General features: G+C 54.4%; 1 protein-coding gene and 1 long non-coding RNA gene across 3 annotated transcripts in view; both read left to right on the top strand.

Annotated features, from left to right (window-relative positions):
- The window catches only part of CORO1C (coronin 1C), a 43,563-nt gene that overhangs the window by 16,092 nt on the left and 3,410 nt on the right, over nt 1-24,061 (top strand). For both annotated transcript variants that reach the window (XM_038187716.2, XM_072024380.1), the window contains exons 2-10: nt 6,141-6,340; nt 13,631-13,753; nt 18,520-18,649; nt 19,951-20,132; nt 20,674-20,793; nt 21,336-21,440; nt 22,771-22,916; nt 23,635-23,692; nt 23,782-24,027. In XM_038187716.2, coding sequence (XP_038043644.2) covers nt 6,146-6,340; nt 13,631-13,753; nt 18,520-18,649; nt 19,951-20,132; nt 20,674-20,793; nt 21,336-21,440; nt 22,771-22,916; nt 23,635-23,692; nt 23,782-24,027 — 1,305 coding nt within the window. In that variant the 5' untranslated portion in view covers nt 6,141-6,145. The remainder of the gene's footprint in view (nt 1-6,140; nt 6,341-13,630; nt 13,754-18,519; nt 18,650-19,950; nt 20,133-20,673; nt 20,794-21,335; nt 21,441-22,770; nt 22,917-23,634; nt 23,693-23,781; nt 24,028-24,061) is intronic.
- Nucleotides 115-5,968, top strand: LOC139998809 (uncharacterized). Its single transcript, XR_011803769.1, has 2 exons — nt 115-244; nt 3,073-5,968. It is a non-coding gene; the product is annotated as an uncharacterized lncRNA (long non-coding RNA).

Genomic DNA, 24,061 nt, shown 5'->3' on the forward strand with positions numbered 1-24,061 from the left:
TCTTCCCTTTGTAGGGCTGTAAGTAGCATCCTCCATCGTGCTGTAATGTCTCTGGCTGGCGTTCCCAGGGCTGTTGCTCAGCGCTGGAAGTATATTACTCTGTCTCTTGGCAGTAGCTGAGCACACAGTGTGTGAAGAGGCACCTCGGGTGTTTATTCCGGTGGAGAAAGTGAAGGAGAAGGAAAGCTCTTGCAGGGGAGCAGGTGGAAGGCAGAGTGAGGCCTTCTCATGGCAGTGTCTGGAGGTAAGAGGTGGTCAGCTCCAGGGCAGGGTTCCCCTTGCCTGGGTGGTGCTCAGGGCTGAGTTACTGCCTGCTGGCAGCAAAAGGAGAAGCTAAAATCTGACTAAATTGGCCTTTTGTCACAGTGAGTTACAGTAGGGGATGTAAAGGCAGCTGAGGAAGGCAAAAGCTACAAAATGGTGTGAGCAATGGGTCTGCAGGCCCAAGGAGGTGAGTTTCATGCCCAGAGGTCTTCAAGCAAAGATATCAGCTGCATCCCGACGTGTGCCTGCAAGGAGCCCCAGCGCCAGGGGTATGCGGTGAGAGGAGCACGAGCAGAGCAGCCTCTTCCGAAATAATCCCTGCTCCTTGATGCCTGGGAGCTCCGGGCCTTACAGGCACTTCTGAGTCAGAGCTCTTGGTGTTACTGCCACTCACAGCGTGGTTGTTTTGGGGGGCAGCTTGGAAAAACAGTCCTATCGAGTATTTCACAAGTTAGAGCCAGCACCTTGCGTTTCGTCCCGAGCAGCTATCGCAGCTGATGGTAAGTTTGGGTTGCGTTACGGTTTTGAATGTGCTGTGCTCCCCAGTTGAGATATAATCGAATTCCCTGGTAGTTTGTGGTTTAGGTTCCCATCCCAAAATAGCATCTTGCCAGTGGTATAGCAGCTGGAAATTTCAGTATTGAGTTCAGATTCCAGCTTTTTGTCTTTAAAATGAAGTGAAATCAGATGGCAGGGTCTTGCTCAACCTAGGCTAAAGTAACCAAAGACTGAAAATAATCTGTGCACAAATGTGATGTATTTTGGAATTGTGACCATCTGTAGTAGTGCTCGCCCGTGGTTTAAATAACTCCGAACATCTGAAAACAAAAGTTCTGTCAGCAGTGGACTCAACGTGGATTGATTTGAAATGGTGCTCCGTGGGGGGAGCAGCTCCATGTCTAAGAGCAGAGCTCTGAGTCCAGGTATTCGTGGTGGTTCCCTTTCCTACCAGAGGTTTCATGCGAAGCACTGGGGTGAGCTGCATTTTTGTGGCCGTGTGATTTGTTTTTTTTCCCCCCTTTGCTTCCTCCCTGCCCAAATATCCCAAGATTTGATACTGGGAGAGGGAGACGAAGTCCTCCCGCAGCCCTGCTGGTGCCACGCTGCTTCTCCGCCCCGGGAGCCGCTGTGAGGCTGCGTGTGGAGGCTGGTCCCAGCCCTGGCCTCGCCTGCAGAACATGTCCTCACCCCAAAGTCCCCTCTAGGCTGCTTTGGGGCTGCTTTGGGGCTTCTCGACCCATGCCCATTTGCTTTCACAGAGCAGATTGCCTTTCCCATCCTTGCTATCCATGTGCCAGCAAATGCTCGCCTGCTTATTTTCCTTGCTTGCACAAAGGCGTCCTCAAATGCTGTCCTTAAAACGATCTGGTGAGCTCTTCTTCTAGATGAGTGCTTCTTCTGAGGTGCTGCCATGTTTATATGGTAAGACCTTGAAGCATTTCAGCATTTTAAGGACCGTGTGTGTGATTGAGCTGAGCGTTAGGCAGGGCATGGCTGCAGGCAGCCGCGCGCGATGCGCACGCGTGGGCTGCAGGGAACGTGCTGAGGTTGCACAAGCGAGGCTGTGAGATGAAGAAACACGAGCACGAAGCGATGAGGAAATAACCTGGGCAGTGCTCAGCTCTTCCCCTGCTCACGTGCGTTGGGATGAGGCTTTTTTGGGAGTCCCACGTCCCCCAGCCCCTTGCTGGCGGTGCCGGCAGTGGACAGGGGCGCGCACAGCAGGAGCAACAGGATGGGGTCTCCTGGGGACCTCCCAGTGCTCTCGTCCTCCCTTCCACGCGTGGCTCGGGGCCTTATCTGCTGTGTGATGCTCAAAGGGAGCTGAAGAGCCACTCGCAGGGTTCCTCGTGGGCTTCTTAGTGGTGGCCAGCAGCTTGGTGCACGTGGCCGAGCACCGTGGCGAGGGCACTTCCTCTGCCCTGTGCGCAGGATTTGTGCCTCTGGTTGAAACCCCCGGGGCCTGGTTTTGGGTTTAGGACTACACCGTCCTTCCTGATATATTTTTGAAAGGGTTTCAGCTCTGAGCACTCATCGCTTTTGCAGGTTAGACCCAGGAGCCTCACCCCAGGTGACTTTAGGATGACGTTTGGAGCTGCCGCTGGAGCTCATGGAGCTCCCTCAACGAGGCCGATGCTGAATGGGGTTTGGGGGCTTTCCAGAAGCATTGCACCTTGCTTTTCTTTGGGTTTTCTGTTTGAGGAGAAACCCTACTCCTTCCCAGCCCCAACTAGCAGAGGGAAGCACAGTTCTTCTGGTCTGGTGGCCGGGCTCTCCCTGCCCCCCGAGCCGTAGCCTCGGGCTGGCTGGGACTTCAACTCACTTTTTATTTCAATGTCTCCCTTTCCAGAAGGGCTCCCAGTCACATGGGCCGAGCAGGATTTTGCCATTAGTGGGGGGTTTTCCTGTGAGTGTTCCCTAGCAGGATGCGTTTCCTCTTGCATAAGCAGACCGAAAACCCTCCGAAGCCGCAGAAATCCATCTGTTGGCCTCTCCAGACAGATAAATCCTTTATAAACAGGAAAGTGGGCAAACTCATGGCAACTCTCGTGACACATCGTGATGGGAGATCAGAAAGGGACGGGATGAAAAGTCTCAGTGTGCGAGCGGGGCTGATGGCATCCCGGAGCCTTTTAAATGCTGACACAGAGGCCGGAGCCCGAGCCAGATGGCGGGCACAGGCGGTGGGAGACGGAAGGGAACGGGAGGTGTAACTCAGCTGGAAGTCACTTGACATTTATGGGGTGAGGGGGGGAAAAAATAATTAATGCAAATTAACAGAAGGCTTTTTGCTGCGCCCCCGTGCAGGACGGGCAAGGTGCTGGTGCCACGCAGCGGGTGCAGGAGATCAGCGCCGGCGCGGAGCTGTCAGCACTTCTTTTGTAGCCGCCTTTTGCAGGGCGCTTCTGCTTTCATTGTGCCGAGGGCAAAATTTAAACTCCTCTCAGCTCCCGGCAGCGAGGCTTTAAATCCTCCCGACTTGGACTTTACCCCCCCCCTAAATAAAAAAAAAAAATAAAATAAAAAAAAGCGTTTCCTGTCTAGCAAGTGTGCGAAGATCGTTCCAGCTCCTCGCCTCAGACGTCGCAGCAGACACAGGGATGGAATTATGTAATTAGCCGGCCTGGTTTAAAGCTTCACGCTCCCAAATGTCACCCTACAGCCTGGCCTGGGTGCACTTTGTGGCCCCACAGAGCTGAGCCTCATCGTGGTGTCCCATCACCAGCCCGTGCTGCCGCACCGGGGCCAAACCACGATTCTGGATGGCAAATTGTGGTGGGTGCCATCACTGCTCCTCAAAATCCGAGGGGTTTGGAGGAATTGAGGAATCCCAATCGGGATGCTCAACACTTCTAGCAAGAGGATGATCCTCCAGGATGACTGCTGGGGGTGCTCGGGATCAAAGCAGCCCTGCCTTGTTTTCCACCTGCTCCCTTCCTGCGCTGTGCCGAAAGATCCCCGCTCGCTCCTCTTCCTCGCTGGAGCCTGCGCGTGGTTTTTTGTTTTTTTTTTCCCCCCCCTTTCTCTTTGGAGAGCAGCCAGATCAAAATGGCTGTGATCCAAAGCCAAGAATCGCTCCCTTTGCTATGGAAATGAGGAGCGGAGGCTGCTCGCCATGTGTTCGGGGAGGGCTCCTGCTCACGGGGACGAGCTGGAGCTGGGGGGAGATGGGGCAGCGAGGGGGTGCCCGGATAATCCCCCTTGGAACAAGCTGGGTATTTGGGGTTACCCTGACTCTCTGCGTTTTTAAGAGATATTTGTAGAAAAGAAAACAAAAAATACCGTTTTTATCAATGGGAAATCAGGTGGTGGAATATCACCGTTGGATAAAAACGTTGCCCTTCCACGGGAGCTGCAGGGAAGATAAAATTATCCAAACCCCACAAATAATCCTCCCCATTACCCACCGTATCCGTGTTCCTGGCATTAAAGCAGACAAATGGCCGAGCCCCCGTGTACGTGAGATGTTGGCGCTGGGCAGTTTGGGCTCGGGGAGGTGGGGGAAGCCTGGTTTTACCTCCTAAAACACCAAATTTTCATCCTGGTGCCCAGCGGGATGGGGACGGTGATGGAAATCCTGCTGCCGGTGTACGAGGCGGGTTCCCTCACCCTTATGGGGTGGCTCAATGAGTGGGATTTGGCTGTGTGGGGTTTTTTCTGCTCGACTGGGAAAGGGCTGAGCTGGCCGCAGGCTTCCCAGCGTCCGCGGGGGCTGCTGGTGGTGGGGACCTGTCCCCAAAGCGCTGCCACCAGCCTTACCAGTGTGACCAGTAAAGGAACTGGGGTGGCCGGGCTGGGGGACGGGGACAGCCCTGCCTTGGGCTGGGTGCTGAGAGCCGAGGGCAGGCCTGGAGGCAGCAAACCCAGGAGCCACGGAGGGATCGCTGGGTGCATCCAGCTGGGACAGGCCCCGTGTTTTTGGTATTTTTGGTGTTTTTGGGTAAGAAACGTTTGGCAGAATGCGGATGATGTAATTCCAGGGAGTTCGGGGAAGCCTGAGCTCATCTGTAACGCGACAGCAATCGCCAACAAGTTGTGTGTAGCTCCTTTTTCCTCTGGATGTCTTGAACACCCCGATCAGTGATGGCGTTTTGCATTTAGAAACAGCACCATTTTTGCTCAAAATACACATATTTATAACTAAATGGTGCTTGCAGCTCTTCTGCAGCTTCGAAGGGAGCGGGTTCATTCAGGAGACTTAAATCACCATCAGAAAACGTCCTTGTCCTCGCAGGGTATGCTTCGGCAGGACCTCGTGCACCACTTCCAGCTGTGCTGGAGCAGGGGGGGCTCGCTCAGGCTGCCCTTTTATCCCTCCTGCCCCCAGACGGGAGATGCCCTCGAGGCTCGGAGCCTCGTGCTCCAGCACCGCGTCTGCCACGAGCGGCTCTGCCGGGCTCTTCCCAGCCTCTGCTCGTGCTCGGGGGCTCGGGGACCTTCTGGGAGGCCAGGCAGGAGGTGGACACTGACATTTTCTGTGTTGTTTTTTTTTTTTATTTCCCTAGAGGCTGAGGCAGCAGCGTTTTCTCAGACGTAGAGGCGAGATGCTCTCTGGAGGCTCCTCCTTTTCCTGCAGAGCTGGAGGGAGAAAGCCTCGTAGGACAGGCAAACCTCACCGCCCCAGGCCCCAATACCAAGATTGGGGACATAAAACCACAAATGCTGCTTGCTCCCAGGACCAGGACCCACACGAGGTCCCGTGCCCATCATCTTCCAAGGCTCGAGCGCTGGAATTTTCCACGCCGCTCGGTTTCCCTCTATTTTAACTGAAGCCTTCTTGAAAATCCTTTTCTCGAGAGAAGTGCTGCGGACACACTAAGTTGATTTGAGTCATTAGGTTATTTCCATTACTCCTTTCTGCCTAGGAGCCTCGTTTTGTTGTTTTTTTTTTTTGTTTTTTTTTTTTCGTGAGATTTTGGAGGCAGAAGAAAGCAGCGGGAGCTAGCTGACATGTGGAACCACTTCACAGGCACACCGGATTTGGAGAGCTCGCATTTTTATTTACATCCTCGGGACCCCGGTCTGACTTGAAAGTAAACAAGCTCAATCCGAGCCCAGATTTATCCCCGAAAATATGTGGAGACTTGTCTTAAAAACTGCTTTCAGGCTTAGGAGCTTCCTTCCCCGCAGAAAGGGAACACGTCCACGGCAGCAGCGCCGCCGCCGCTTCGCCGGCGACCTCCTCCTGCAGGAGGAAGCGCAGTTGGGTCGTGTTTGAGACACTCTGAGACTTTATTTTTTTTTAAATAGAGGTAAAAGTGAGAATTTTAGGTCTGGAGGAAGTCCCCTGGGGGTGTAAGGAGCGGGTTTGGTGGCGGTGGGAGCTGGGCGATGGGGCGCTGCTGACCGCCACCCTTTGCAATCCCTCCCCGCAGACACGATGAGGCGAGTGGTACGGCAGAGCAAATTTCGGCACGTTTTCGGCCAGGCGGTGAAAAATGACCAGTGCTACGACGACATCCGCGTCTCCCGCGTCACCTGGGACAGCTCCTTCTGTGCCGTCAACCCCAGGTTCGTCGCCATCATCGTGGACGCCAGCGGCGGGGGCGCGTTCCTGGTGCTGCCCCTGCACAAGGTGAGTTCCTCGCTGCTCCCCGCTCGGCCCCGTGCTGTCCCTGCAGCTCTCGTTTGGGAATTTTGTGCCTTTTATGCCTGTGATGTCTCCACTGTGCTGTGACAAGCGCGGCGGTGCCGTGTTCAGAGCCGTGTTTGGTGTCTCTCCTCGGAGTGATGCCTCCTGCACGCTGAGCACGGGAAATGAGCGTTTTGCTCGGCTCATCTAAAACAATTTTTGGTGTCAGGAGCTTCTCAAAGCTCAACGCTCCCTACAAAGCCTCCTGCAGTAGCTGCAATCAGGCGTCGCAGCCGTCAGGGGCTTGGTTTTGGTGAGGATCCCTTCGTTCAGGAACGAGCCGTGCAGACGGGTGGCACCCCTGGGTGCTGCTTCCAGGAGGTGCCGCGGCACAGCCCTGGTGGCCACGGGCTCAGAGCTGATCTAGGCGGCTTCTCATCCTTTTGGTAACCCTTTTGTTATATGGTTTGCAACAGGAACAGCCTCGCTAGGAAAAGGGCTCCTCCAGCACCTCCGCAGCCCTCCCGGGGCGCGTGGCTGGGATTTATCCCCCCGCAGCCAGGTCTCATTGGCACCCAGCACCTGGCACGGGGAGGAGCGGTGCTCCGTGAGCCCAGAACATCCCTTTATGTTCTATCCTGTGCAAAACGCTGCCAAATCTCCAAGAAATCATCTTGGCAGCGGGGCCGCATGCTCGCCAAGGCTTCCCCATCTGCTTCGAAGGGCGCAGAACCCCGGGGCTGCGCTCTGCAAGGCGCACGGAAAGGTGAGGTCCCTGCCCAGCAGCTAGGAGAACCCAGCCTCCCCCAGACACTTGATGCAGCTAAAAATGGGCACAGAAACCTCCCTGGCGGTCTCGTACGGTTTTGTGGTTCAGAAGCACAGGGTCGAGCAGCAGCAGTGTCTCAGGCTGCAAAAAATTCCTCCTGCCCCCCAGGTCTCGCACGGAAAAACCGCAGAGCATCTTCCCTCTCCCTTCTGTTCAGCGCTCCCACCTCCCTCCCTGCTGCTCTGCCCTTTCCTGCAGCCCCTTCCCACTCGGATAAAGTCGCCAGTCCGACGCAAACGGATTTTAACCCAAATTTAGAGCCCGGGGAAGGTGTTTCCGTGGTGCAGTCAGCAGCGGGGCTGTGCCGCGAGTGGCAGCGCTGCGAACAAAATGGTTCTTCCCAGCACCAGATGAGGAAGCGAGGGCTGCGGCGTGGCACCGGAGCCTCGTGGTGTTTCCTCGTTCCTTTAAAACCTTCCTTTTTTTGTCTGAACCAGAATTTTGCTTTTCTGTGAGTAAGGAGCAAGGAGAGGCTGATGCTCCTGCCCCAAATACTCCTTCTCCAGAGCGTTTCGTGTGTCTGTGACCCTCCAGCATCCCTCAGCCCGTGACCGGCCCCGTCCTTTCTCCCAGCTCCACGTGCAGCCGTGCCCCGTTCATCCCGAGAAATGGTGGCTGGGTTTGGGGTTTTGGGGGATTTATCCCTATAACCCGGCCGTGCCCCAGCAATCTGCCTCGGAGCATCCTCTGGGTGCTTCTGTTCATTTTGGGTGGGTTTCGCTTTTTTGGGGCATTTATCCCATTAACCCAGGCGTGCCCCCAGCACTGCCTTGGAGCATCCTTGGGGTGCTTCTGGTCATTTCGGGTGGATTTAGGGTTTTGGGGCATTTATCCCATTAATCGGTCCGTGCCCCCAGTGTTCTGCCTTAGAGCATCCTCTGGGTGCTTCTGGTCATTTTGGGTAGGTTTGGGGCTTTTGGGCATTTATCCTATTAACCTGACCATGACCTCAGCACTGCCTTGGAGCATCCTTGGGGTGCTTCTGGTCATTTTGGGTGGATTTAGGGTTTTGGGGCATTTATCCCATTAATCGGTCCGTGCCCCCAGTGTTCTGCCTTAGAGCATCCTCTGGGTGCTTCTGGTCATTTTGGGTTGGTTTGGGGCTTTTGGGCATTTATCCCATTAACTCAGCCATGCCCCGAGCACTCTGCCTTGGAGCATTCTTGGGGTGCTTCTGGTCATTTTGGGTGGATTTAGGGGCATTCATCCCATTAATCTGTCCATGCCCCTGGCATTCTGCCTTAGAGCATCCTTGGGGTGCTTCTGTTCATTTTGGGTGCGTTTGGGGCTTTTTGGGCATTTATCCCATTAACCCAGCCGTGCCCCTTTGAGCATCCTTGGGGTGCTTCTATTCATTTTGGGTAGATTTGGGTTTTTTGGGGCATTTATCCCATTAACCCAGCCATGCCCTCTGCCTGGGGGCATCCTCAGGATGCATCCGTTCATTTTGGGTGCCTTTAGGTATATTTTATCATTTCTCCCCTTCCCCCTCCCTGCCCCCCCCCACCCCCCATTCCCCGATCCACCCCCGCGCGTCTCCTCCCCGCTCCCCCCTCCCCTCCCCGAACCGCGCGCGCGCGTTCCCGCGCCCGCCGCAGCGGCACTGCGGCGGCCGCGGCTTTTTTACCATATATGGTCACGGCAGCGCTCGGGGCCGCCGGCAGGCGCCGCGCTGATTGGCGGAGGCGGAGCCGCGGCGCGGCAAGTGCGCGCCGGTTAACCCTTGCGCTGCCGGAGCCGAGCCGCTGCTGGCGGGAAACCGCCCTAAAAGGGGGGGCTGCGGGGGGCAGGGGTCGGACAGGAGCTTGGGGGGCTTTGGGGGTTTTGGGGGTTTTGGGAGCTGGGCCCGGAGCTGCCCCCATCCGGACGAGCCCCAGGATGGGGTATTTGGGTGACCCGCACCCATGGGTGCTGCTGGGGGCACCCATGGGTGCTGCTGGGGGCTCCTCCCTGGGGGGCTGGGGGATGCTCAGGGGGGGGTCGGGGACCCGAAGGAGGAGGTCCGAGGGGATGCTCTGACCCAGCTCCATGAAAATTTGGTGGTTTGCTTTTTTTTTAATTATTATTATTATTTTTTAGCTAAAAAATTGGGATTTTGGTGGTTTTTTATTTATTATTTTTTTTATTTTTTATTATTATTTTTTAATTTTTTATTTTTTTTTTCTTTTAATTCACCCTCCGGAAAGCAGCCCTGTCGCAAAGGAGCCCTTTTGTTGCGGCCCTGGCTCTGTGCTGGGGGGGTGGAAGCTGGCAGCCCGCAGCCCCCTTGGCACCCCCCCCCCCCCCCTCATTTTTTGCCCTTTTTGCACCCTCCTCCTTGCACCCCGCCTGCATTTTCATCACGTTCGGCTGGAGGGGTGTGAGTGGCCCCCAGCTGCTTTTTCCCTGATTTTTTAGGCTGCCCCTGGCAGCCCCGGTGCTGGCGGTCGTTCCCCCAGCAGCGTCCTTTTGGGGTGTCCCCCTGGCATCGTGTCCCTGGGTTATGCAGGGTGCAAGCTTTGTGTATGAGCACGCTGACAGCAGGGCTGCGGGGGGACCAGGAAAGGAAGGTAAAATTAAAATTAACATTTAAAACTTACAGCTAAACTGAAATCTGAAGTCTGGGAACAAAACCACAGAATTGGAGGGGTTGGAAGGGACCTCAAAAAATCATCGGGTCCAGCCCCCCTACCAAAGCCGGTTCCAGTTTTAACAGAAAATCAGAAAAATGGAAAAAAAAAAACAGAGATGAGTTTTAACAGAAATAGTCGGAACTTCCCTCAAACAGCTCATCCAAGGGCTGAGACGTTTACGGCCCCGGTGAGCTCTCCTTCAGACAGGTGGGATTAAATCCCTGCAGGGGGGTCAAGTGCTGGTGGGATCACACCCAGGGGACAGGATTGGATCTGTACCTTAATTACAACCTAATTTCTGGGCAACACATCCCCTGGTTTGAATCTCTGTGTCCCCTCTGTGTCCCCTTCCCCGACTGGAAGCTCAATTTTGAGGCTTTTTTTGCACCGAGCAGCGGTGCCAGCCCTGCAGGACCCTTCCCAAACCCCAAATCCCTTCCAGCCCTGCGCTGCTGGGGCTGGGCTGGCTGTGTGCAAGGCTCCAGCCTGCCACTGCCTTATTCCTCTCTCCTCTTTGTGTCCCCTTCACGTCTGGGCACCCCCGAACAAGGGGGGGGCCGTCTGGCTCCTGCAGCAGGCGGCGGCTGCGGCTTGCGCCGTGCAGCTGCCGGGGTGAGCGCAGTGCCCGGGGGGGGGGGCTGCAAGAGATATCAGTAGCAAGAAGCTTTGCACGCCTCGAATCTCTCCTTGCACAGCCCTCCAGAAGCCCTTTTTGGGAGCAGCACTCATCCTAATCCTCCCAATTGGCTACGGCTGGCTGCGAAGCTCCGAGTCTCCGAAAAGCGCAGATGGAGAAGGAGCCCCCCTCCGAGGGGAACGGGCAGCGGTCAGCTTGGGTTTCACCCCGAGCAGTTGCGCCCCGATTTCCTGCTGCAAACTTCTGCAAAGCCAGGGTGGGGAAATGGTTGAAATCGCCGGGGTTTGTGCAATTCGATGCCACTTCCCCCTCGCACGCGGCGGGCCGGGGGAAGCAGCTGTTCCCCCGCGATATTTTTACCAGAAGCCCGGAGCTGTTTCCTGCAGCCAATTGCCCTTTTCTGGCAAAGGAGCGATTGTGAGACAATCATATTAATTCATAAAAATCCTGCTTTTAGGAAGGGTTTTCCTGTGCTGCTTATCTGACCCTTTTGGGTTAAGAACTGAGCTTTTTTTTTTCTTTTTTTTCCCCTCATCTGTTGGTTTTCCTAAATGAATCCCCGCGGTGAGGTCAGCCTCCCACCTGCTGAAGGACCTGAACATCGAGCTTCCAGTCCACATCCCCCAGCGTATTAAAACTAATCCTCAAGTTCACCTTTTTTTGGCTTTTCTAACTATTTTTTTTTACACCTCCAGCTCTTGGGGTATCAAAAGCTGCTGGTGCTCAGCCGGAGCGGCCGTGGATTATGAGCAGGATTTAATTTCTGGAAGTCACAGCGAGTTAATTTTAAGCTGTGTATCAACACTTGAGATTTATTTTAAATCCTTCACTAATTAAAAGATTACCTGGGAAAAAAAATACAAGGAAACCTGGGAGGATTAAGTCAGTGTTTTAATGCGAGAAGTCCCTTTGGGCAGAGCCCCTCGGACAACCTCTGTGGGGCTGGTGCCCCGCCGGTCCCATGGGAAGGGGAACGCTTTCTAAGGAGGAAAAAGAAGCAGAAAAAAAGATGAAATGCCTTCAGAACGGCAGAGGGGAGCGCCTGCTTTCTGCTGGGGGTGTTTAGGGCGTTTAGGTGGGTTCTCCTGCCCGACGCCCCCCTTGGCACCCCGCTGCCTCTCCCTGGCAGCATCCTGCTCTGCCAGGGCAGCGGGACATCACCTGTCCTTCTTGGGGCTTTGTGAATAAACGTGCTTCATCTCCCTCACTGCATCCTAAAAACCTCTCCTTCTCCCCTTCCTTACTCTTTCCTTGCTCAGGATTTTTCCCTGTGACTCCCCGCACAGGGGCGCACCTTACAAGCGGCAGGTTTTTAGGTCCGAACTGCTGCTCACCTGCTTTGGGGCACCAAGCTATTTCTTGTTGTATTATTCCACTCAGCTGAACTTCTCCTTTGTGCATCTGCTCTTTTTTTTTTTCACCATCCAGATGCCGCGGGCCTGCGAGACGCCTGCCCTTCTGCTCCAAAATAGCCGCGCCGGGTAGATCTCCAGTTCCTCAGCTCGGTGGCCGGGCTGAGCTCCGTGCCCACTCGCCGTCCCATTTCCCCAGGTGGCCGGGGGAAGCCTCCTGCTCCTCCTCAGGCACCAGGCTGCCTCCCCTGCTCTGTTTTTGGGCTGCTTTTGGCTGCAGGAGCGAGGAGGGAGATGCTGCCAGCACCGGTCCTCCAGGCGCTGGCGGTGGTGGAGCCTCTGCCTCTCCTCCTCCCGGCTGCCCCTGGAGCAGCGCCGCTCGGGGAGCTGAAAGGAGCACAAAGAGGCGAGTTTAAAGACATTAAAGAGAGCTAATTTCAAAAACGAGCTCCGTGTGAGGTGCTCAGAAGCCCTCTGTGGCCAGCCGGCTGTCACCCTCGCTCGGCTCCTTGCGCTCGCGCTGCCCGGGTTCATCGTGATCAAAACCGAAAGGTGAACTTCGTGGCTTCATTCCTTCAAATTCATTTTTTTTTTTTTCCCACCTCCTTCCAGTAATAAATTACTGTAAAAACTCTAAGCTGAGCTGACAGGAGCTCGTGCAGCCTGCAAATAATCCCCCTGGGCTCCTCGCACAGGCAGGTACTCAGCGGCACGTCGCAGCTTTGGTCTTCTTTTTCCCTTTGGGCTGAGCCCTGTATTTATATTTGGCCTGTAGCGTGGCTCCTGAAATATCCTCATGATCTGTTCATGTGCTTTGCATGTTCCTTCTTTAATTAGCTAAATTAAATTGGATGGGCTACACGTATCAGGCGTGTTACCTTGTGAAACCCAATTGCACGTGCTGGCGTGCAGGAGGAATCGCGCAGACCTCGCTTTTTGGATGTGCTTTGTCGCTTTTCACCTACAACATCTTCACTTCTAATAATTTCAAAACCCTTTGAGTCACCGAGACGAGGCATTGATTTTTTTTAGGCATAATTTGACCCATTAGGAGATGGCTGTTGTTGTTTCTGTACCGTAACCCCGGCTCTCTGTGGATCTGGGTCTTGGTTCCTTGCGGTGGAGGTCTCGAGGTCAGCAGCCCTCCAAAGCCCACGTCCAGCATTATTCCGATCCTTTGCACCCAGGGCAGCTTGGAATAGGAAAAAGGAATAGGAAAAGCCCTCTGCGTGGTGATCAGGAGGAGGTGTAGATTAGGAGACATATTTTAAGAGAAATATTCCCCAGACGCCGTTTCCCTGGTGCGCATCACGACTTGACCAACAGAGATTATGGTGATTAGCCAGAGGTAATCACCAAGATTTAAGAGCAGGGATGGTGCAAGAGCTGTGCTGGCATCTCCGGGTCCCCCCAGGATGTTTCAGGTGGGAACATCTGAGTCTGAGTCTCCCGAGTCCCTTGGGAAGCCCCCCCAAGAGCCAGGTGGGGGTCAGGGAGGGGGCTGCGGCCGCTGTCCGCGTGTCGGCAGCGTTTATCTCTGAAAATAGCATTTGCTCTGCATAACCACGGCTTAAAAGCCTTCCGCCCGAGCAAAATACTTTCATGATGAAAGCGAGCAGACTCGGTGAACTCCACGAGCAGCAGCAACACCCTTCAATTAGAGAGCCAGCGTGGTTATCTTTAGCCGTCGCTGGCCGCCGCCGAAAAGCGCAGAGAAAACCAGAGCTTCCTCGTGTGGGCACGGCGTTGGGGCTGCCTGCCCTCCTCCCGAAATGTGGCCAGGAGCATTAGGAGACATCTTCCTTTGTGCTGTGCTCTGGGTCGTTGAGGTTTTACAGCTCTTTTCCTTCTTTTTCCCTCCAGACGGGCCGGATTGACAAGTCCTATCCGACAGTGTGCGGGCACACGGGACCGGTGCTGGACATAGACTGGTGTCCCCACAACGACCAGGTCATCGCCAGCGGCTCCGAGGACTGCACCGTCATGGTAAGTGGCCCGGGGTTCCCAAACGGAGCAGGGCTTGCTTCGCCCAAATTGGGGTGCTGCACATGTTTGTGATTCGGAGGGCAGATGGGGATCTGCTGCCCCGACACCGAGCGCAAATCCTTCCCGGTGTCAGAAGTCCCGGGCGTTCTCTCCATCACATTTTGGCTCTGCTCAAGGAATTACGGTGTCCTGTCTGCAGGAGACAGATGGGTGCTGGAGCAAAACCAGCTCTGGTACCTGTGTGACAGAATTTGCACCCTCACAACTGGTTCTTTTTCTGGAGAGGAGAACCTCTCCAGCTCCGAGGTCACGCTTGGTGGAGCTGGCTTGGCCGGCGGCTTTCTGGTTTCATCTCGAGTTGCTCTTCCATTTTTCCTTCCTCTGGGGATCCGTCTGCTGCTCGAGAAGAGGAGCTGTGCCAGGCAGCGGTGACTTGTTCCGATCTGCAGTGCTCTAGGGAAGGCAGCGGTGGCTCCGTTCCTCAGATGTCCTGGCAGATTTGGTGGCGCGTGCTGGAAGGAGGTGGGGGCGAGAGGGGAACGAGCGCATCTGCTTGCAGAACTGCTTCAGCCCTTGACGTAAGGATGCTGCTTCCATTCTCCTCCTACCTACAGACTGTGAGTAGATACCAGACGTTTAAAACACGTAGTAACAGGGATCCAAATCCTGCACCTGCCAACCTTGGTGCTGAGTCCTCGCTCACCTCGTCCAGGGCGCACGGAACAAAAGTCGACCTTGCCCGGTGCTGGATGTGGAATCCCAAACGCAGCAGCAGAAGTGAAAGAAAATCCTGGTGAGATGAAAGAACGCCAAAGAACTTGAGTGATCTTTGGCCATATTTAGAAATGCTGTAGGCTGAATGTTATATTGAAATCTTATTATAGATCACGGCAGATAAATTCCTCTGCTTCTGCTCATCGTTCAGATGTTTGGGAGGGGATTCATCCCAAGAGGCTTATCCTGGGACAGCTCTTGCCTGTGATCTCCCAGTCTTGGAAGCTGAAGCATGTTAACAAATTGTCCTGTATTTAATATTAAACAAAACAACAAGCTTCTGTGTTTCTAACCGTCACTACTGGGCTAGAGCTGAGCTTTGAAGGATGCTTTAATGCTGCTCTGGAAAGCAGAGCCCAGAAAGCCCGCGAGGCGGAGTGAAACTCGAGCAGCAGCAGCAGCAGACGATGAGGCCGAGGTCCACGGCTGCCTTTCTGGAGGCAAAAACCAGCCTCTAATCCAAGCGCAATGCCAAGTATGTTGCGAGGCTCCGCAGGGATTGAGTTCTGCAGAAAACCAACATTGTGCAAGTTGTCCAGGGCTCCTGATACGGACACAAACCGTCCCCAGGAACCGAGCCTGCTGCTGTGCAGGACCAAGAGGAGCCTCTGGTTGGGTGTCACGCAGTTTGTGATGGGAAGTGCTGCGTCTCAGGGCACTCGGCACGTGGTAGCTGGGCTGGACAGAGCCGGAGGCTGCGTGTAAAGAACATGCCTGGACCATCCGGGAGAGGAACTGGACGAGCTGCTGAGCCCTCCCAGCTTTAATTGCTTTTTCTCGCTTGGCACAAGCAATTTGGCATCCTGGTTGCTTTGCTGGTTTTCAGCAAAGGTTTTGGAGCCCTGCTTCCTGAACAGCCTGTCACCGAGTAAACCCTCCTGACTTTGTTTAAAGGATCTGTAGTCTTCAGCTCTGAACTCCTCGTTAGCCACAAGAAATGCAAAAGTACTGATGTGACGGAGGAAAACCGTGTGGCTTTCTGCAGAAGTGGCAGCTGCTTTCAAAAAGTAACTTACATTTTCCAAGGCCATCAGTTCATTGACGCTGTTTCTGCCCAGGTTTTCCATCTTTTCTGCCTGCCTGCCTGTTTTTTCCCCCCCTCACTTCTCTGCTCTGGTTTTCTGACCGCATCTCCTTGCCCGCAGTGCTACCAGATCCTGAATTTGTGGGCTTTTCCCTTGGATAAAACCCCACCAAATGCAGCACTGCTGGGCTTCAGCTGTGTGTCCCTTTGGGGAAGGATTCTCTTGTGCCTACAGATCAGGAGTTATTTAAATATTTCTGCTTGGTGCTCTGCTGGATGACTGTAACGTGCTGCAGATTTTTAATTCAGCTGGAAAATGACTGTAAAGACGTGTAGGTGACACCAGCTGGCCTCTCCCAGGTATGGAAGATGAGCTTCATCAGCAGCTGAATGCTAACGAGCTTGCTGGTAACGGCAGGAGAGGAGTTCAGTCGATGGAGCAAATTGTTTTAAGGTTAAACCAGAGCCCTCGCAGCGACCTGAGACGGGAGCCTGGCACCAGGCAGTCCCTGAGCAGTGCTGGTGGTGGTGGTGTGACACCGAGCTCTGTCCCCACGAGGTGAACGATTTGGGCACCAGGCTGGGCTGAGGATGGCTGCACAAAGTACCTGAGCAGAGGCACCCCACCCCGGGCAGGAATGAGGGGGCCAGGTCGCTTGGGAGCATCCCCTGACCTTTTACACTCCTCGTGGTTGTTTTTTTTTTTTGCAATACCAAGCAGGATTATTAGGTCAATCGTTTCTGTAATCTGCAGGGGATTACACTGCTCTGCAGCTGCTGTAAACTATAGGGGCTTTCCCTCTTTCCCTTGAAGAAAAAAAAACCAACAAACTCTGTCCTCCAGAGGCTCTTTAAAAAAACCTCCTTTCCCTTGGTATTCTGCCTGTAATTCCTCCCGTTCCCCTCCCACCCCCCTGCGCTCGCTGGCTCAGGTTTGAACCCAGCCCTGGAGCTCTCCGGCACGCGGAGGGCTTGGCAGCGGGGCTGCTCTCACCCCAAAGTCCTGCTCCCCAGCTCAGACCCCAAAAAATAAAAAAGGGGGATGTCTGGGGAGGGGTCCCAGCCCCTTCTGCCAGTCTGTGCTGCTGCCTTGGCACGGAGAGCCACGGGTGTAAAAGCTGCCCCTTTGCGCCCGGGGTTCCGGCTTCTGCTCGGGTAGGAGCTGGTGCTGCCCCTGGCTTTGAGTGAATAAATCCAATTTTCGGAGCTGCTCCCACAAAGCCTTGCCCTTGGGGTGAAACTGGGTGAATCGGGGCAGAAAAGCTTGGTTTCCCCGAGGGGGAAGAGACGCTGCGCTCACCGAGGCTTTGCTGTTTCTAAGGGCTCCTTGGGACCCTGGGGTAAGCAAATATCTGGCTCCCTGCTTAATCCTTGCGGTAACATCAGCTTGCCTGCATCAGCCCTAACCACCAGGGCCTTTTTGTCTAGAGGAGAAGCTGTTTTGGTGAGTTTTGTCTCTGGTTTTGGTGGTTTTTGTCTCTCAGCTGCGCCCAGCGCCCTTTCCCAGGCTGTCACCCCCGCGGGTCCCTTCGGCTCCGTCTCCCAGCCCCCCCTCCTGTGCCAGCCGTCTCCCCGCTTTAGGTAATCCCTATTTTTTGCAGCATTGCCTTAGTGCTCGGAGCTGTGAAGGGTTCGGAGGCGGTTCCTGTGAGACCTGCGTGCAATAATTACACCAAGTGCGGGTGCTGCTTTTAGCAGGCTGATTTGCGCGTTCCGCGCTCCCGTCAGCAGCCGTGCGCCGAGCTGCTGCTGCTGCTGCTGTCAGGTTTTTATTCCCTGGCTGGCGTGAACAAAGCTGCCTCTGTAAGAACTGACAGCTTTGTAACCCGGTTTCACCCTGCAGCAGGCAGGTGAAGTGCCTTGCTGCGATGTGTGAGGGGTTTGGACACAATCCTCCGATGGCAGGAGGTGGCCGGAGTGAGCGGGGCGATGCGCTGCTCTTCGGAGTGCCCAGCTCTGCTTTCTAGCCCAATTTAAAACCCTGACCACTGGAAAAAGCCACGGCGTTTGTCACCTTGTCACCCGCAGCCCCATAAGCCAGGAGGAGGAGAAGGGATTTGAAATCCTAGAGCAGGAATCCTCTGCGGGGGGCCTGAGGATGCGGAGAGGGGACTGCGCCCAGAGGGTGGCACCAGGGGCTGGAATCCCATCAGGGCTGGTTGGAGGTGAGCTGGGACACGCAGGGGATTCTCATGTCTCAGAGGTTTCCATCTGAGCAGTCCCTGGGAGAAGAGAGAACCTGGGAGGAGAGCGAAAATCCATGCATTTGTGTCTGCCTCACCCCCAAATCCGCCTGGGTCACAGCCCCTGCCCTGCCCCCTTGCCTGGGTGCTGCGGGCAGGGCTGGGGGTCCCTGCTCTGCTCCTCCAGGAAAAAAAAAAACAAAAAACAAAACAAAACAAAAAAACAAACAATAGGAGGCGAGGGAAACGTGCTCTGATGCTGCCACCTACCCGTGGGCAGCTCTCACTGCTGGGCGATGGGTTCATTGCGGGTTTAATGCGCTCTGTGTAGGTCAGGCTCAGTTCAAAGGCTCTGGTCCGATGCTGAATTGCAGGAATAGTTGTGGGAGGGCAGCTCCTGCCCTGGGGCATGGGGATTTTTCCTCCCTCCCATCCCTGGTTGCAGAAGCTGCCCCCTGGGGCTGGGAAATGCCAGGCTCTGCAGCTGGCAAGGCGAAGGCACGGGCAGGAGGTGCTCGGGGTCATTCCTCTTCCCGACGGCTCTCTCCTGGCCGCAGGAGGGTTGTGCACCACGCAGGCAGGTCCTGCAGGGCTGAGCTGGGCTGCTCTGACCTCTGCCAGGAGCTAACGGGGGATTTGCTCCCATTTTCCTGTTTATATCAGGAGGGACAGCCCGGCCTTCTGCTCTGCCTTGGCACGGGAGGTGTGAAATGAATGAGAAACGCGCTCTGCAGCGGGGATGGATGCCCTTTGGCTAACCCTCTTTCCTTTTTCCCCCTCTCCAGGTGTGGCAGATCCCCGAGAACGGACTCACCCTGTCCTTGACAGAGCCGGTGGTGGTTCTAGAAGGCCATTCGAAGCGAGTAGGCATCGTGGCTTGGCACCCGACCGCGCGCAACGTGCTGCTCAGCGCAGGTACGGGGTCACCTCCCGGCCACCTCCGCCTCCTTTCACTGCTGCCGTGTCCTGGAGCAGGGATTTGGAGCCTGGCTGCTCCTTTCCCTCTCCCGGCAGCTTGGGGCCAGTGAATCACAAACCCGTGACGGTTCCTCGGAAGGCTGGGACACGTGGCTCAAAGCCCTCTCCGCGTCCCAGCCTTTTATCCCTGCTTTTACAGGGACAAGCTGTATGAAAACTGCCCCAGTTTTCATCCCAAGCTCCATCAGCTGATAACTATTTGCATACACGCTCCCCTCCTTCCTGTTTTCATGTTTTTATTTCATTTATAAAAGGCCCAAGTGTTTCTCCTTTTTGCTGGCCCCTGCAAGGTGTCCTCCTGGTCCATCCCCAAGCTTTCAGCATTTCCCAAACCGTCTCCTTGGCCGGCCCGGTCTATGCAGTCAGATTCTTTTGACCACTGAAAAACAGTCAAATCATGATGGAAATAAAATGGAAAAGTCATTATCCATTAGCTCACTCGGAGGCTTTCATAGCATGACCTTTAGGCTGGAGCCTAATAAAAGAAGCAAATCGTTCCGGCCGCAGTCAGCTGAGCTCTGTGGGGTTTTGGGGGGTGTAAACGCCCCCTGAGGAACTGGCTGGCTTTTGATCTGGTTTCCCCAAAAACGCTTTGATTGCAGACCCTGTGGCACTGAAATTAATGAAACTCGGTGTGAGGATACACAAAAGGAGAGGTTTGTTCGTCCTAGGTAGCTTTTCCAGACTGCTGCACTCGCAGGCAGCAGGATGTGTGTGTTGGGGCAGCCTGGGTGCCATCAGGTCGTTGTGGTCCCCAGGGCTCCTCTTGGTGGCGACAAACCGATGCTGGATGTCCCAGGCTGTTTGGGGGGGTGCAGTGATCATTATTTTAGCCTCAGCGTGTTTTCACCCCTCCTTGAGCGTTAGGGAAGCCGGATAACTCAGCGCTGGGCTTTGTTCCCTCACCTGGCGGACTGACGGCTCCTCCTGCCCTACCTTCAGCTTCTTCTCCCCTGGGGACCTCTCACGCTGCCCCAGAGCCTTCTCGAGCTGCTGCTGTGATATTTTCAGCCCTCCCCTGCGCTGCCAGCCCTGGGCTGCCTGCGTGTGGGGCTCTCTGGCTGCTTTGTCCCGACTCTGAGCCTGCATCTGCCTGGGGCTCTGCGTACATAACCGTGTTTAAGAGACTGTGCCTGAGGCACTGGAGCTGCAGCAGGTTTTAGTCCTTGTTCTCTGCCTCTGGCTCTTTTTCGCTTTCCACCACGGTTGTGATTTGTACCTGCTGTTCTCTCTCCCAGGCTGCGATAACGCAATCATCATCTGGAACGTGGGGACAGGCGAGGCCCTCATAAACCTGGACGACATGCACGTGGATGTGATTTACAACGTCAGCTGGAATCGCAACGGCAGCCTCATCTGTACAGCTTCCAAAGACAAGAAAGTGCGAATTATTGACCCCAGGAAACAAGAAATCGTTGCCGTAAGTGTGCAGAGTAATTCCCCTACAGCAGAGGGTGAATGCAGAGCGAGCCTTTGAGCCCAGAGCGTGCCCTATTTAGTCATGTTCAAAGCGAGGAAGAAATTACAAGAAGGAGAGCAGCGGCTGAAGGATTTGTCTGGGTTTATTGGAATTAGTGTTTGAACTAGGATTTTCGGGCTCGGTTTTAAAACCTGCCGGAGTGTAATTCCGCATCTAATCCTCCTGCATAATTACGCTTTCAAAGTTGTGGATGCAAAGCGGAGATTTAGCAGCCCGCGTATGTGTTGTAGCTTGCAAAGGAGTCTTCCTTCAGCCTTGTAAGAATCAGGTAAAGCTGAAACAAAACAGCTGCGACTACTTTTGTTGCTTATTAATTGGTTTCTTCCCTCGAGCATCAGGCAAAGATAGTTGGACATTGCTCCGTGTAGCCGGCATCCTCCGTGGAGGATCCACGTGTGCCAGGGACTCGGTGCAGCCAGAAGAGCTGCACCGCTTGGGCTTTTATTGCCTTGCTAGAGGCTCATTTCCAAATCTATTTCAGGAGAAAGAGAAGACCCACGAGGGAGCCCGGCCCATGCGAGCCATCTTCCTCGCCGATGGAAACATCTTCACCACCGGCTTCAGCCGCATGAGCGAACGGCAGCTCGCCCTGTGGAACCCGGTAGGTCCCTGCCCTGCTGCTACCTCTTGTAGCACCCACGAGCTGCTAACCAGGGCCTGCCGTCACCTGCTGCACTCCTGGTTTGTAAACCTGAGGGTATTCCCTCTTCTGGCTACGTCTGAGCCTGCTCAGCCTTCCTGTGCCAGAACATCTGGCTGGTATTTGGGTTTTGTGTTCACTCGGTAAAGGAAATTCTGTGTGAAGGGCGCTCCTTCCTCTCTGAATGTTTTACGCACGGAGTAAGACAGCAGCAAGCTCATCACACTGGCACAAGGCACTCACCAGCATGGCCGTGTCATGCCTTTCTCTTCACTTTGTGAATTATCCTGGTTTTAATGTGCAATGAAAACGTCTTCGGGGAGTGAATGAGCTGGTGAAGCATCTGCAGTGTTTGTTAATCTAACATACAGAGCCCTCGGGGTGGGGAAGCCACTGCTGAGTGTCCCACCAGCTCCAAAGAGCTGTTAATAATACAGATCTCGTGTTAACACGAGTTATTCTGTTCTTCATTAACAACGGATTTATTTTTTTTTCATTTCCAGAAAAACATGGAGGAGCCAATAGCCCTCCATGAGATGGACACCAGCAACGGGGTCCTGCTGCCCTTCTACGACCCGGACACCAACATTATCTACTTGTGTGGCAAGGTAAGGGGGACCTTTTAGGACGATTAGGCTTGTTAAAATGTCATCTGATTGAACGAACAATGCCGAGGAAGTGTCCACCAAGTGTCTCACTGAAAGGGGCAGGACTAGAAATTTAGTGCTGCGGTGCTGGCTGGGGTTGAGGACAAATCTGAAAAAATCCAGGCTGCTCTGAAATCAATTTGATCCTCACTTTGCAGCACCATGCAGAGACTCTGAAGGTCTGGTATGTAATGGGATGTTTCTGTGAGATGGATTTACTCAGGTAAAGCTGCTCTTAGTGCAGCAAGTCACACACTGTCATTAAAACATCTTTCGTTGTCATTGACCTGAAAGGTTGTGCCTTAATGTGGGCGGAAGGTGCATTTCGGATGATGTTATCCTTGCTCTCGATGATGATGGAGCGTGTAGCAATACTCACTCGAATTTTGTGGGGTTAAATAAAAGAAAACTGGAATCACACGTGCTCCTTTGTAAAAGCAATTTGTAGGCATTGAGTGCTCTGAAGCACTTCTGAGTGCCACGGCTTTGGACGTGGTACAGCCAGGAGCTAAAGACAAGACAAAGATGAACAAGGAATTAAAAAAAAAAGAAAGGATCCATAAAAGAAAACTCAACAACCCTGTCTTTGCAATGAGAACTACTCGTTCTGTAAATAACTCGTTCTGTAAATACTCGTTCTGTACCTCTGCTGCCTCCTCCGCTGCCGCAGAGATGGTGGTGGAGGAGGATCCTCTGGAGTCAAACAGAGGATTTGGTTTTACAGCCTTTGTGCCCGGCTCTAGTTCTAACTGGGTGTGCAGATAATTTCCTGTCCTTGTCAGTGCTGAGTGTTATAAATCTGCTTGTGCACCGCTTTTAAGATTATTTTGTGTGCAAGATCACCTGTCATGTAGCTAAATCGCACAGAGCACCAATATGTTGTTTTCCTTTTTGAAATGTTTCAAAACAAACTGATTAAAAAAAAGAAAGAAAAAAGCTCTTAGTGACTTTGCTGAAAAGCGGGAATCTTCTCCTTACTTTGGGGAAACCGAGGCAGCAAGTTTAGCTTTTTCACAAGAGAAAATGTGTCTGGATATTTGAGCAGACAGCAGCGTGCTGCCAGCAGCCGCAGGTGAGACGTTAGCTTGGAAAGCAGCAGGAGCTTTAGCTTAGGGAAGAAGAAAGCTGTATATAAACCATATAAACCGTGCTGCTGTGTGGTGGCATCCCTGGAAGGAGAGGGAATCGGGTGAGAGCGATACCTGCCCAGCCCAGGAGGGAACGGGTGCGTGGGCCCGCGGGGTGCTGTGTCCCCACAGCCTCCAGAGGGGTCCTTGTTGGTGTCCTGCAGGGTGACAGCAGCATTCGCTACTTCGAGATCACGGACGAGTCCCCCTACGTTCACTACCTCAACACCTTCAGCAGCAAGGAGCCGCAGAGAGGGATGGGGTTCATGCCAAAGAGGGGCCTTGACGTGAACAAGTGTGAGATCGCCAGGTAAGGCCAGCACCTCGCGTGCCAAAGGGGCTGGGAGCCCTCCACAAAACTCGTGTGTGCTCCCTGCTGGCAAACCCCCAGCTGCTGGGCACGGGGACGCTGCTCCAGAGGCCCCTGCTCCACCAGCACCCGCGTGGTGTTTGCTGGGGGACGCTTCTGCTGGGCGTGAGGTGATGCAGCCTGAAAACGTGATGGGATTTGGGCTGAGCCTGTTGTAAAGGGCAGTGAGAGCCAGCAGGATAAATCCTCGGCAGCTCCTGGAAGGGCTTAGAGCTCACGGCTGGCTGCAGAATTTGTCAGCAGAGCTGAGGAGTTTCCAGCACTGCTCAGGTTGAAGGCTGGAAGGGGTGACCCGAGCGTGGAGCGGGCTGCCTAGGATGTGACCTGAACATTGCTTGTGTGCTGCTTGTCTCGACAGTCCGAGCAGCGGGCTGTGCCTTTCTGACAGCCCCTTCTGGCCAAAGTGCGACCCTCTGAAGTCACCCAGTACCTAAGAGGGAGCTCGGCACGCACCCAGGTAGTTTTTTCCAGCCCTTAGCAGGGCTCTGCAAGTCCTAGCGCAGCCCAGCTGGGACTCCTTAGGATTGCTCGCTGCCCGCTGCCTCCATCTCGCTGCTGTGCATGAGCGGCAGAACCGAGGCTTCCTTTGCATGGCGTGCTGCCTGTCCTGGCTCCCGAGTCACGTTGCTTTTTTCTTTTTTCTCCTTTTTTCGGAAAGGTTCTTCAAGCTTCACGAGAGGAAATGTGAGCCCATCATCATGACGGTCCCGCGAAAGGTGAGCGCAGCCTCCTGCTCGCGTGGTTTGAAGCCAGCTTCGTGCCTTCCAGCCCCCGCGGAGCCTGACCAGTTCGTTTCTCCTTGCAGTCGGACCTCTTCCAGGACGACCTGTACCCTGATACGGCCGGCCCCGAGGCAGCTCTGGAGGCAGAGGAGTGGTTCGAGGGGAAGAACGCCGATCCCCTGCTCATTTCCTTGAAGCATGGCTACATTCCTGGCAAGAACAGGGATCTCAAGGTGGTCAAGAAGAATATACTGGACAACAAGCCGGCCGCAAACAAGAAAAGTGATCTCATAAATGCTCCAAAGAAAGCAGCTGATGCCTCAGACCCTGTGAGTAAAATCTGTGAGGTTTTGGGGACGGTGA

Source organism: Anas platyrhynchos, chromosome 16 (assembly GCF_047663525.1).
Source record: "Anas platyrhynchos isolate ZD024472 breed Pekin duck chromosome 16, IASCAAS_PekinDuck_T2T, whole genome shotgun sequence".
NCBI classification, from domain to species: Eukaryota; Metazoa; Chordata; class Aves; order Anseriformes; family Anatidae; genus Anas; species Anas platyrhynchos.